Source organism: Girardinichthys multiradiatus, chromosome 3, assembly GCF_021462225.1.
Source record: "Girardinichthys multiradiatus isolate DD_20200921_A chromosome 3, DD_fGirMul_XY1, whole genome shotgun sequence".
Lineage (NCBI taxonomy): Eukaryota > Metazoa > Chordata > Actinopteri > Cyprinodontiformes > Goodeidae > Girardinichthys > Girardinichthys multiradiatus.
The window spans coordinates 29,834,186-29,847,962 of record NC_061796.1 but is presented as its reverse complement, the minus strand read 5'-3'; the positions used below and the strand labels follow the sequence as shown (position 1 = coordinate 29,847,962).

The following is a 13,777-nucleotide window of genomic DNA, read 5'->3' as shown; positions in this document are numbered from 1 at the left end:
GAGGAAAAATTCCACTCTGAGGGACCTTTCACCCATTTATGTTGAGACAGCAGATAAAGAGGGTGACATGGCTACGCATAGACCTGTAAACAGGTTTTTGTTTAGTCAACACAGCTCTTGTGATACATCCGATATATAAACAGTTTATTCACCAAATCAGCTGCTTTGGGGAATTCATATACCCTGAAAATTTTTTATTTTTTTCACATTAGTTGTAGACTCCACAAATGTGATTTTATGGAAGAGTGTTACAAACTAAGCCTTTAGAAGTTCATTGTGCAGTTTGCTGCAAGCCATTTAGGGGACACAGGAAGCATGTGGAAGAAGGTGAGACTGATATCTTACTTGCTGGAAAACATCCAAATGATATGGCATATCACCTTGAATTCATTATCCTCACTGGGGAGACATGGTGGTGGCAGCATCATGCTGTGTGGATGTTTTTTTTAGCAGGGACAGGGAAGCTGGTCAGAATTAATGAATGAATGGAGGGAAATATGGGCAATCCTGGAAGAAGACCTGTTCAGTGTCGAAAACAACCCTAAACATACAACCAGAGCTACAATGGAGTGGTTTGTGTGTTAGAATGGCCCATTCAAAGTCCAGACTTAAACCCTTTTACAATCTGTTGGAGGACTTAAAAATTGATGCTGTTACAGATGCTGTCTAACCAGCTTTGTGTTTGTTATGTGTCAAAATGTGGAAAGGCTCAAGGTGTTGGACCATTTGTTTGCTGAATATTGAACCATTTGTACATTGCTGGACACCACGATGCTGTTCAGCATCATCAGCCATTTTGTACCCCAGGATAGTCCGCTACTACAAATCCCAGCGGGCACCGCACCTCTGATTTCACGGTCGACTGTATAACATACTCTGAGATCAGCCCCATTGCTTTTCACGCTGGAAACCGAGACACAGTTACCACGCAACTGGAGCATCACTCTGGAGAAGAAAATCCCACGTGGACTTTAATTCATTCTCCCCCCCGTTGGCCAACGAGAAGAAAAATTCATGAAAGAGGTTTCTGGAATAAGAAGGCCAGAAATTTCACTTTACCGATCGAGGACGTGAGTTTAACACGTAACAAAGAAAAACCACGGAGTTTTCAAGGAGACGCAATTTTTCCTCCTTGTTTTTTGTTTGCTCCAGTCGGCTAGTGACGGTCCGTCATATTTTTTACCTTTCTGCCAAGGAGGCCGAAAAGGACGAGGACAGACCGATCTCCTGAGTTAATCACGGACGCGTGGAAACTCTTACCCCACACCTTTTTCTCTACCTCTCTGTCCAAGGAAAACTACATCAAGTAAAGTCCGTTCATTTTTATTTTCTTTATTAGAAATAGCTTGGGCAGGGTAGAGTAGGGTTTTAGTGCGATTTAGAATCGCCACTTATAGTCTAATGTGTTCTGAATTGTATGTGCATGCCATTGTTTTTTTAAACTTGATTGCTGTTTAATTTCGGAGGCCGCCGAGTCTCGCAAGTTGTGTTTTTACTCTCTGGACACCTGAGCGCAGGTGCGCTGTGAAAACTGAACTGCTATAATAACCTTATGGTGAAAATCAACCATTTTCTTTGTCTTCAACTCCATGTTTTATTATTTGCCGCCAAAAGTTTTATAACGAGGGGCTGCACGGTGGTGCAGTTGGTAGCACTGTTGCCTTGCAGCAAGAAGGTCCTGGGTTCGATTCCTGACCGGGGGTCTTTCTGCATGGAGTTTGCATGTTCTCCCCGTGCGTGCGTGGGTTCTCACCGGGTACTCCGGGTTCCTCCCACAGTCCAAAGACATGCCTGTTAGGTTAATTGGTCACTCTAAATTGCCCTTAGGTGTATGAATGAGTGTTTGTGTGTTGCCCTGCAATGGACTGGCGACGTGTCCAGGGTGTACCCTGCCTCTCGCCCATAGACTGCTGGAGATAGGCACCAGCTCCGCCGCAACCCACTATGGAATAAGTGGTAGAAAATGACTAACTGACAGTTTTATAACGCTTTGAGTGCGTGGACTTCCCAGCGTCGGGGGATGTTTTTATGACTTACAGTGTTAACTAAGCTACACTGTGGGAGTGGCCTCCCAGAGCTTCGTTCGACCATATTCCTTTTGTATTTTTGCCATAACTGCTGGTTTAATTTCATACACACACAATGCTGTTTTATTTTGTTTATTTAGTTACTTTACCCTATTGTGTAGAACTTTGCATGTTTGATTAGGTGAAGATAATTGAATCGGAATAGTGAGCTGTATCAGGGCTGTTGATTTAATAAAGATTCACGTAGATAAAGAGAAGGTGTTTGTGTTTATTTTGTGCAAGAGTGATTTGTTAGTCAAAACAAGGTTAAAATTCCCCACGTTTCGGCAGAAACGGTTGATTAAACAGTGACATCTAGTAATAGTTATCAACTATTACTGAGAATTTAATAATTATAATTATCAAGGGCTTTGAGCCACAATTACAACACCAGACGACATCTCTGGTTTCGATTCATAAATGAGGATTTTTGGTTAAGAAATTCCTTTTCTCAAATTATGATTTTTAATTATAATTCTTGATTAATATTAATTAATCAATAATCATAATCCCAACAAAGGGGTGTGAATACTTTTGCAAGACACCGTATGCAGGACATTTTCTAATAAGGAGGGTGTTAAATACTTCTTAAATAACTGATGGGACAAGCATTGAGTTTGTCAGACAGATGAATTCTTTGGAATGCATGCAATGCGAGCAAACAAGGAGAAGATCAAAATATCAGAACAGCCCTGGAGCATCCCAAGACATATCACAGTCTGGCTATCACTCTGAACTTTGACCGACTCATTCCACCATCTAAACACCCGACTTTATTTCCAGATGGAGCTTAGGTGAAGCACAAACTTGTGAAGAAACAGTCAAAACAAAACAGAGCAGCAGTGGATGAGAACAATCTTTTATTGGTGTTTTGTTTTTGTTTAGGAAGTTGCAACTACATCCAAAAACAGCCAGCTCAAACTGGTAGGGAAAGGGAGCTGGGCACCATAAACACTACTTATGCAGCAGTCACTACAAGGTTCACCAACCACATCTGTGAGGATATTAGAAACTTGATCCTGTTGGGAGAGCAAACAATCACTGAGTGAGATGATAAAGGCTGAAAGGAACCGCCGAGGAGCCTTGCAGTCATGTGCGTAGTCCTTACACAGCTCGAGAACAGAAGACAAAGGTAAAAAAAAAGTCCGCATGAACGTCACGTTCAAGTCCATGAACCAAGAGTTTGTGAAATCCACTGGGGCAGAGGAGATGGTGGTGGAGTCCAGAGCAGAAGCAAATGTCTGAGGGTGAGTATTTCTGAGGAACACTCGAAAAGATCATATCTCTCCAAAGAAAGAAAAACATTCAGTAATATAGAATAATAACAATAGGAGGGTAATCATCATAATTATAACAATAACAATAGCGGTAACTATCCATCATGGTCATTAAAGGGATTAAAATCACATACTTTCGCTAGTCATCCCTCCCCCAGGAACATAATAACACTGAGCACCATGCCCCTGTGTAGGTGTTAATAGATACAGTAAAAAGCAGATAGGTAGATATGGGGAAAAAGCACTAAATAACAACAAGCTCTGTGCATCCACATGGGAAATGTTGGCCTTGATTTCTCCCAGAAATCTGGGAAATCTTGGGGTGGGGGAGTCACATTTCCTCCCCTAAAGTGCGCCTAACCTGTGGGGGACTGGTTTCAGAGTATGCTACAACAATGTAAGGGAAGAGTTTAACCGTGGAAGCAAGCAGAAGTACAGGTATGGATATATGAAGAGGATGCAAAGGAGCAGGACTACCCCGGGCTCCACAACATCACAAAGCACTCCTCTGGGAGAGAGAAATAAAAATACAAACTGAATCCAGACATAAAACAGATTTCAAAAATATGCACCAGTCGACATGGTGAAATGTTCTGTTAAAAACATAAAAAGGAAGAAAACAAACACAACAGCTGGTCAAGACAAGTGCTGAACACATCTTGTCTCTCAATCTGTCTCTACTGAGCATGCCCAGCGACCTTGTTGTGACAGGTAATAAAGGAAGTGCTCAAGAAAAATCCACAAAATGTCCAACAATACAATTTTTAAGATAATTTCTGCTCTCTATATTACAAATTATTACATATGTCCTCAACTCTGCTGCTGCATCGTGACTAAAGCATCATGAAGGTTGACAACTCCTGACTCATCTAAAATAAAATGATGTTCACCATGGCTTCTCTGCATCTCTGTGTCCAAAAGATGTAGAAAATATACAAAATTATTCTCTGCATTTGATCTCCCTCTACATTTTTCTTAAGTATTATAAAAATATACAATTCTCCAATAACAAAACTCTTAAAAGTCACATCTTTTTAATCAGTTAAATTACTCTCTCTTTCTCCATCAATCACTTTTAAGAGCTCAACAAAGCAAGACACCTGAGCTTCAGTACACAACCCTTTTCCTGGACTTAAACATTCATCATTTAAATCGTCAACGTCTTTCTCAGTATGATTTCATACTCAGTTAGTTCGTCAGACCATCCTGGAAAATCGGAGTCCTATTTTTAATCTGCCTCCTCTTCCGGATTTTTCTTCCATCACTGGTCACCCAGACGGTTCTCGTATTTATTAAGGATGCTGCGACAGCGGCCCAGTTCCTTCCGCATCTCGGCCACTTCCTGACGGAGGGCGGCGTTCTCTCGCTCCAGGAAGGCGGCCCGCACTGAAATCTGGTTCTCCTTCAGACGGCGAGCATCCCGGGAACGCTTCGCAGCCTCGTTGTTTTTGTACCTCCTGGTCCAGTACTTGTCATCCTAGAAGAGGAACAAAAAGAGAAGGGACATTTGATGGTTTTAGCATCAGCTGGTGATCTTTCATCAATAAACCCAAATACAAACTTGAAGTATCTACAGTCTGTTAAAAAGCCCTTTGTGAAAAAGTATTTGTCCCCATGGTAAAATCATGAATTAAATGTGATTGATCACATTCTTTTTTGGTTCAGTTTCACTCATCACACCCTGGCCTGATCAGTGTCTACCCTGTAGAATCAAAGAGGAATCACTAGAACCTTTCATACAATAAGAAGTAGGCTAAAAGATCTTAAAAAGCGACACATCATGTCCTGACCCAAATAAATTCAAAAACAAATGAAAAATATTTATCTGAAAACGGTTACAATGCCATTTCTAAGACTTTCGAACTCCAGTGAACCACAGCAAGAGCGATTATCCATAAATGGACCAAACATGAACCAGGAGTGGCTGGCCGACCGGAATTACTTCAAGAGGAAATCAATGGCTCATTCAGGAGGTCACAAAAGAACCGGAACATTGACAGCTCTCACGTTCCCCAGTCAAGGTCAGTGTTCATGATTCAACCCTGTCCTGTATATTTTAGACATCGCCTTGTTACCACACACCTAATTTAAATGAATGGGTCGGGTGGTCTGGTGCAGGAACACATCTAAAACATGCAGGACTGTTGGCCAGGTTATCAAGGCTGATGCCCACTGCAATGTAGTTTAAAATCGTATGAAACCAAATGTCCATTCTGACTTACTGTTTGTTAGCACTGAGTGCAAAACAAAGTTTGTGTCCAACATCCAATTTTTGGTAAAATAACCACAAAAAATAGAGGCTTTGCTATTAATTCACTGTTGAACATTTTATGTTGAACAATCGGTTGTAACCTGATTTCCAACCTTCAGTCTTTGTAATGTTGATACCAATTTGGGCCAATTTCTTTGTAAGAACAATAATATGAGAAGATACAAGAACTACTTTTATCAGCCTTCTTGCCTTAAGCATTATTGATTATTTATAGTAGGAGTAGAGCGGACGTCACATTGTTTGTGTCAGAACAGCCTATGTAAAACAGGATCTTACTGTTGTAGAACAAAAACAACATGATTACAGAGTTTATATTTTAAACTATCTTTAGTTAGTATATTAGCAATTAGCACAGTTAGCATTACTCAAACAGCAGTACCTATTTGTATATCATGGAGAACATGTTTCTTTAACTGAAATTCCCAAAAGGTGAAAGCTCAAAAGGATCAAAAAGAGCAACTTTTCTGTACTCTGTTCAGCCTTCCTGTAATCTGCTGAAAGTCTTGCTCTCTCTTCTTTTCTCGCAGCCAGAATAAACCACAGAAACAATATAGAAAATACAGTTGCCTACTAAACATCCTCTAACATCTCTTTAATTATATGCCTTATTGACACTGAAAATAGATACATGTAAGTCCTCTTTACTTAGGAACACCATCCACACTGAAAAAGGTTCCTTTCAGCATGACCTGGTAGCATATAATAAGGATGTTACGTTTACTAATCCCAAGAATCCCAAAAATATTTTTTAACCCCTATCCATAAAATACCAAACCACAATTTATACACCACATTTAAGTGCTTTAGATAGGAAACTATATTCTTAGTACTCAAATATGTACTGAACAAATTAACGGCTGTACAAAACTAACTTCTGTAGTTTTCTGTGACTTCTGAATATTTGAATTAAAGACTTGCTTGTTAAATATGAGCAGAGATTTCTGTAAGATTAAGGTCAGTTATTTGTGCACTGTGTTCCTCATTTGTGTCCCAGGTCAGTTTGCCTTGGCTGCGATTCAGCTAAAAGGAAATCACAGCTAGAAGTGTTATTTCCTTATTAGTCGATGAATCAGTGCATTGATCCAATAAAAATCTAATGTTTCAAAAATGTGTGCCACTCTAAAGAAATGAATGCGGATTTGGGTCTCTTCAAATGTCATCAGTAAAGACACAAATTAAATTTTTGTGTGCATTTAACCAGCAATCTGTAAAATAAACTCCTAAACTACTCCTTTTTCATTCTGCCTTTAATCTGAACAAGCCTAGAATTATTTAACACCCGATAAAGCGCAAAATGACCAACAGAGTTTTCTTAGTGGAATCACCTTCATGTTATCAGGCACCAGGATCTTGCGGGCTTTTTTGATCATTGGCTGTGGTTTCAGCTCTTCCTCGCTGAAGGAGTGCCTTCTGGGGTCAAAGTCTTGCTCTCCAGAGGTGCTGGACATGGCCATGTCTGAAGAGTCCATCTCAAACATTCCCATCGCATCCGGTCCACTTCCCGTCGGTGTAAGTAAAGGAGGACAGGAGGAGGAAGAGGAGGAAGAAGGCGATTCGCAAGAGTCGTTCATACTCGTCTGACCACCTGAAGAATAAAAGAGAAAAGAAATTTGTGTCATGTTAAATTAATTAATGTGCATTTATCCTAAAGAGGTTAAAATGAATCAATTGGCCAGAGATTAATTGATTGATCAAGTGGCAATATTCTTGTCATTCTTTTTATTTTAATGTGGATTCATTACTACCAGTTCCATCAAAAAAAAATTTTTTTTTTAATGTAATAGTTTAGAGTCAGAATTGGAAATTGGTATTAGCCAGGAAATGCCTGATCGGTGCAACTGTAGTTAAAATAAATAATTTTAGATAATAGTAATTCTAGCATTACAAAAATATGAACATTTTCATCATGGCCACTAGATAGAAGCAAAGAGCTGCACTTCTTTGTGCCAGAGACTTGTAAACATTCCTGTGTGTCTGCTGCTGATTTAGATGTGGGCAAGTTTTCTCAAACGGCATTCATGGAGTAGTGGGATACGTCTCTCAGAGAATCAAAATTATTTACAAATATCCAATGAATAAAAAAACATTTTTAAACAATTATTTCATTTCATACATGTACCTAAAACACATGAATACTAACATATCAAAAAGAAACAGGTTTTATTGGAAATAAAATTTATTCTAGACATGTGTTTTGTTTTTCAGAATAAAGATAAACTCTAAACATTTGAGATGCATATATAATTTAATAACCCTACTACAGGTGTAATAGATTTCTTACTGATGCATGTACTTGATTCACTGTGCAAACTATAACCACAACAACAAATCAATCTGATCGATAGGAGATAAGTAATCAAAGCAGTTATCAAGGCAATAACTGTTATGCTGTAATAAAACTTAGGTTAAAAGAAAGATTTACAAATGGATATGTTATATAACCCCCCACCCCCCCATCAAAATTGGATTTTGTTTTATGGGACCAATAAAGGGACACATGTGTATTTTTCACACCCTAACAGTATAGCTACATGTTAACTATGTTATCTATACATCTGTGACCCATTAGAAACTACATATTTAATGTATACTGTGCCTATATAATGTTCAGGTGATAAGAAGGTATAAATATCTCATTGTTCAAAAATACCAATGCCTTAATCACAGCAAAACTATGATCATTTTGGCCAATCTGCAGGATTACCATCTTTAAATCTTTGCGTGTTTAATGCAGGAGATCTAGACTCCTGGTGCGACGCTGCTACAGCCCCATATCAGGAATCAGTTAGCCCAACCACCTGGATTAGTCCTGAAACTGGGCAACTCTGATATGCCATGTGCAAACTGGTTTCGGTGCACTCTTTTACTCACATGTTCTGACAATCAACATCAGGATTTTAATCTTAAGGTGATGTGGTTCGAAACTTGTACAACAGCATTCCAACAAGGCCAGAAGCCCTTTTTTACTTATAAAGCAGATAGAGGCTAGTCAGCTTTACAATCCTGCATATATTTTCTACATCTTTCTCTAATACTTTACACTAGTATATTATCTTTGTAATGCAATAAAAGTCCAGCAGCACAGCGAAGGAAACTCTTCCTGTTGATCTGTCCCTGCCCCCTCCTGTCTGTGGTGCTCCTCCTCCATCTCTCCCTGGCCCTGCCTCTAGTTCCCTCACTGCAATACTCCCATCCTCTTCACGTGTACCGACGCGTGCACATGGCTGTGGCGTGTGAAGCGGGGAGAGATTAAAGACACACCACTGCAAACACTCTGCACACTGCTCTCCCTGTGTCTTTCTCTCACTCGGCAGTGTTTTGACCCCACTGCACATCAATTATTGGCTGCGAGAGGGAGTTTGCTGATTGCGCTGTCTCTGATGTACATAGAACACATTCCAAGCCACAGAAAAGCCTCTCGTCACTGCTGTGAAGTTGACTCATCAAAAAGCTGAAGAGTTTTCTTGTTTACAATCCCTTGGTGGTCGTACAGCTTTCCCCATAACCTCAACCAACTGTTGGACAAGCAACTAATTCTACAGTTTATGTTTAAATTTAATTTTGCATTTAGAGCCATGTGACTCTACCTTATGCCTTCACTCTGATTCCAGACTACAGAAAAATGCTGTGTCACTGGTATTTGTTTAAACTCAAAGAAGAACCAAATAAAAGACACCACATAACCTTGGCTGCATATAAACCACCATTAAATAATCTCAAATCAGAAGCATGGGACATTTTGTCCCTTTCAGCTTATAAACTATAAAAAGCTTTGATGGACTATTTTCAACAATTGTTGTTGTGAGGGTATAAGAACAAACCTTAACAATGAATGTTGTGTCTCACAACCAAACACCTGTATCATCAAGGAATGCATCAACATTTTAAATATTTTTATTGCCAAAATGAAAATAATTTTAAATAAAATTACTAGTTATTCACAAAGCTCCAGGCCAAAAAACAAATGCTGCTTAAAAGCGGTAACAGCATTCTGTCATATTTTCAAATATATTTTATGATGCTTTCATGAAAGCAATGTTAAAAATAACGTTTTAACAGAAAAAAGTATCAATCCCAACCAGACATATTGTGATTCACCGTTATTGCCCCGATAATTTCTTTCGATAAAGATAACTTATACAATTATCACTCACCATGTAGACAGTCGCTTCCTCCTCCAAGGCTCTGCGGCTGAGCCACCTCCAGACCGATGAGGGATGGCGAAGAAGAGGAAGAGGGCGACGAGGACGAAGATCCCGGTGGGGACGAGGGCGGTAGGCACTGGGAGCTCTGGTTGGGCACGGCCGACTGAGAGCTCTGCGAGGGGATCTGGGCCGAGCTGGAGCTGTTGTTGTTGTGCATGCTGCCCATACCGTTTTCGGTCAGAAATTCCTCCAAGTCCATGTATTGGAGCTGAAAGAGCCCCCCATCCGCAGGCAGGGTGCGATCCCACAGGAGAGGTCCAAGGAACTGGCTGAAGCCTGGTCCACTATTTCCACCACCACCACCTCCACAGCCATTACTGCTGTTATTGCTGACTATTCCATTGCCATTCCTCATGGGGCACACCCCCAAAGAGTCCTCATCAAGGTCCAGTCTGTCTTTGTCTACCAAAGAGGAAAAGTAGAAAGTGTTATTTTTTTTTTAGATTTTAATTCTGCATATTTATGCAGACTACCCAGTTTGGCAGGTGGATGCACTTATTTTCTAAATCTCTCTTACACAATCATAAACACAAACTCCCAGATGGACCAGATGGTAGGTGAACTGCCGCAATAAAGCAAATGCCAAAGCCAATTTACTGCAAATGAAGGCAAATTCTTGAACAAATCTCAGAATGGTGTAGGTCTGTATGGCCAAACAAATATTTTTGTGCATTACATAGAGCAGCTTAAACCCAAACATCTCAACAACTCTACTGTAATCTGGAGCCAAACTTTAAACTGCAGCAGGATTTATAATCCAGGAGAATACTTATGAGGGTCACGGAGGAGTCATCCCAGGCATGTGTGCTGGCACATGAGACCGGGGTGTGAAGCTTTGTGAGTGTGCAAAGTGCTTAAAATGATACTATGTATTTTTATAACAATATAAGTGGGTGGAACTGTGGCACTAGCATAACAACTGGTAAACACCAGATGGATACACAAAGTTTCTCACCTTTTGCGTCACATGGATTCCTTATCCGGTGATCTCCCTTCATGGGTTGCTGCAAGAGGGATTTTAAACCGGCCATGGAGTTGACGTGGCCCCCTGTAAGGGAGCCTGCAGGTTGAGTACAACTTCCAAACTGTGGGCTTGCCCCAGCTGGCAGGTCAGGGGTTGGAAGCTGGGAGAGTTGCCTGGACATCCTGGACTGGAGGAGGGAAGGGGGGAGTTGCACCTGAAGCACTGAGGCAATCTGACCAAAGAACCTACCGATAGGACAAGAATGCTGGAGGGCTGTTTGTTTGCATGCAGGAGGGGTGAAAGGTGATGGACACAAAGAGAGAGAGCTTGAGATTAATTCATACAGAATAAAAATAAAAATAAACGCTTTTATATCGCAGGTACACACTCATATTGTGTAAAATACTGATAAGACATAATAAAGGCTTTTAACTATTTACCTTGCAGTTATTGCTATGTAGAGATCCTTATTTCCTTGTATAGAAATTCTCTTCAAAGTACTCCATTGTAGTTGAATGTTTTAAACCGTTGAGTAGATCAAGACGTTACAGTCAGAGGGACAGTCAGACCATATGAGCAGAAAACTCGTCTATAAAAAAGCAATAAACCCGCACGGTGGAGGCAAAACAATATGTCACAACTCAGAACTGCAAGCGGTATCCCGAGTTTGTTGTGCTGGTCTCAATAACAGTTTTACCCCCCCAAATCCTTCCGCCGTTAAAGCAAAAAAAAAAAATAACCTCGTAGGAAAAATGTGCGTGTAGAAAAATAAACAAGAAGAAGCAGCGGTCAAAGAAGTAGCTGTGTGTTGATCAGATGACAAGTTGTGTTGCTGCTCGTCTCCTCTGCTGTTGCGCTCTGCTGTCCGTCAGCCGGGGAGGGAGGAGGAGGGCACGTTTCGTCTTTCTGTCTCTACTTTTTTTTTTTTTTCCTTATCCGGTGGATGCAGTCACGGGCGCACGGGCTGGGATTTGCGTTCGGGCCGCGCGACGTCCACGTCCGATCTTCCTCTGCCTCTCGCGCTCAGCTGGAACGGACACGGGCAGGTCACGTGACGTCACGCCTAGCGAACAGGCGAGAGGGGTGTTGCCGGTTTTGGCGACGTTCATCATTTATTTATGAGACACACCTACCCTCGTGCGCACCTCGAGGAGAGCAGGCTGTGTAAGGCAGGTTGTTGTACCATATAATTAAAGCACACTCTTTCCTGGGCTCCGGGTCAATTCGCACCCCATTTTGATCCGTCCAACCTCCATTTCTTTGAAACCATTTAAGTACAGCGTAGAGTGTTAAATGCCTCATAAACAATGACATATTATGTTTAGATAATCTAATGAAAGGTAAACTCAAGGCTTTACACATAATTTGGGGTTCTAATTACCTAACCTAAGTCTAAGGGGAAAGGTTAGAAGGGAGTGCCAGAATTCAAAAGACCTTTAAGGTCCAACATCTAGAGACGACAGAAAACAGCCTTAGAAAATGACCACTTTCACCCTCTTCGCTACATTCTCACACTACTCTCCAATTTTGCATTATTTGCTGTTATTTCAGCTTTTAACCTTGTTCTCTCTTTTCTCTTCCTAGAAGCTACACCTGGCCTGACTCTGTGTCTACTTGTGACACCTTTCTGGAGAGGGGAATTGTCCGAGCTTCTGCGGGCAACAACTTAATGCTCACCCTCTACCGATGATCCACATGGCCCTGTCTTTCAGTGTTTAACCCTTTCTCTCTCCTAGATATAGCAATTGACTGAGCTTCTACTGTGACTAACTCTATGTGCTCTCTTTCAGACTCTAACCTTGAAAACTGGCTCAGAGTTTATCTGTTCTTTCTTTCTAGGTGAAACGACTAAAGGAGCTACATCTATTAACATTTACTTTTCCTTCCCATAGAAAGTACTCCTAGATCAGTGCTTCTTTGTTCTTTGTGTCTATGCTCTGTTCTCTCAAACCCCCAGTTGGTCGTGGCAGATGGCCGCTCACACTGAGCCTGGTTCTGCTGGTGGTTTCTTCCTGTTAAAAGGGAGTTTTTCCTCTCCACTGTCACTACATGCATGCTCAGTATGAGGGATTGCTGCAAAGTCAACGCCAGTGACTGTCCACTGTCTCTACATGCTCATCCAGGAGGAGTGAATGCTGCAAGTCAATGACTGGATGCAATCTGCTGGGTTTCCTTAGACAGAAAAACTTTTTATCAAATTTGAATAAATAACTAACTCTGACTGCACTGTTCAATGGTTAGGATTAATTGGAATGTATGTACCTGACTTTTGTGAAATGCCTTGAGACAACATGTGTTGTGAATTGGCGCTATATAAATAAACCTGAATTGAATTGAAAAGACATCTTTGTCTTACCCTAAGTCTGTCCTTGGAACTGTGGTTCTGAATCTCTCATTTTATCTCTCATTTTGGGGAATCTTTGCACATTTGTTCGACCTGGCCTCAAAGTTGTTCTCATGTGGCACCGGCATGGTTGCCTTCTTTGGAATTCAAAACCAAATAACTTACAATACTGAAATTATCTAGTTGGAAAAGCTGGGTTTCTAGCCTATGTCATGTGCACAATAACAAAAACAATAAAGCTGGTTGGAGCTCAAAGATTAGACAGTGAACAATAACACAAAGTTACATTGCAGCCAACATTTAACCAAGCAGTCAACTTGTCAGGTCTCGCTTGGTGCTGGTTTTTAGTTCCTCCTAGTCAGTCATCATTGTCTCCATCTCCCCTCAGTTCCCAGACTGGTTCAGAGCTACAGCACACAGAAATTGCACCATCATGTCTCCAGGCCTGGTACCTTGTTTACTTTTCACAAAGTAGTATTTCAAAAGAGATTTTAAAAGTTATCCTCAAGGTTGGCAACATGCCTTTAGATGAGTATTTTTAACTTGAGAGTGTTATTTTACATGTATTCACATACATCTGTTAAAACAGTTAATCATAATAGCTTCATCACTTATAAAAACTGCATTTTGACATGGATTAGCAGTTGCA

General features: G+C 40.7%; 1 protein-coding gene across 1 annotated transcript; it reads right to left on the bottom strand.

Moving 5' to 3' along the window:
* Positions 1–2,909: 2,909 nt before the first annotated feature.
* On the bottom strand, positions 2,910–11,884 carry dbpb (D site albumin promoter binding protein b). The gene is made up of 5 exons (XM_047361779.1): positions 11,225–11,884; positions 10,776–11,057; positions 9,770–10,222; positions 6,941–7,200; positions 2,910–4,820 (listed from the first exon to the last, which is right to left on the bottom strand). Exons 2-5 carry the CDS (start codon positions 10,963–10,965, stop codon positions 4,605–4,607), a joined length of 1,119 nt encoding a protein of 372 aa, XP_047217735.1. The 5' UTR covers positions 10,966–11,057; positions 11,225–11,884; the 3' UTR covers positions 2,910–4,604.
* Between the last annotated feature and the right edge of the window lie 1,893 nt (positions 11,885–13,777).

Bases quoted from the DNA above. Each gene is read 5' to 3' on its own strand.
- dbpb (XM_047361779.1), bottom strand. From the start codon at position 10,965: ATGTCCAGGCAACTCTCCCAGCTTCCAACCCCTGACCTGCCAGCTGGG. The intron at 7,201-9,769 runs GTGAGTGATAAT...TTTATTCTTCAG, and splicing joins AGGAAGCGACTGTCTACATG to GTGGTCAGACGAGTATGAAC. The intron at 4,821-6,940 runs GTGATTCCACTA...TTCCTCTTCTAG, and splicing joins TGGTGCCTGATAACATGAAG to GATGACAAGTACTGGACCAG.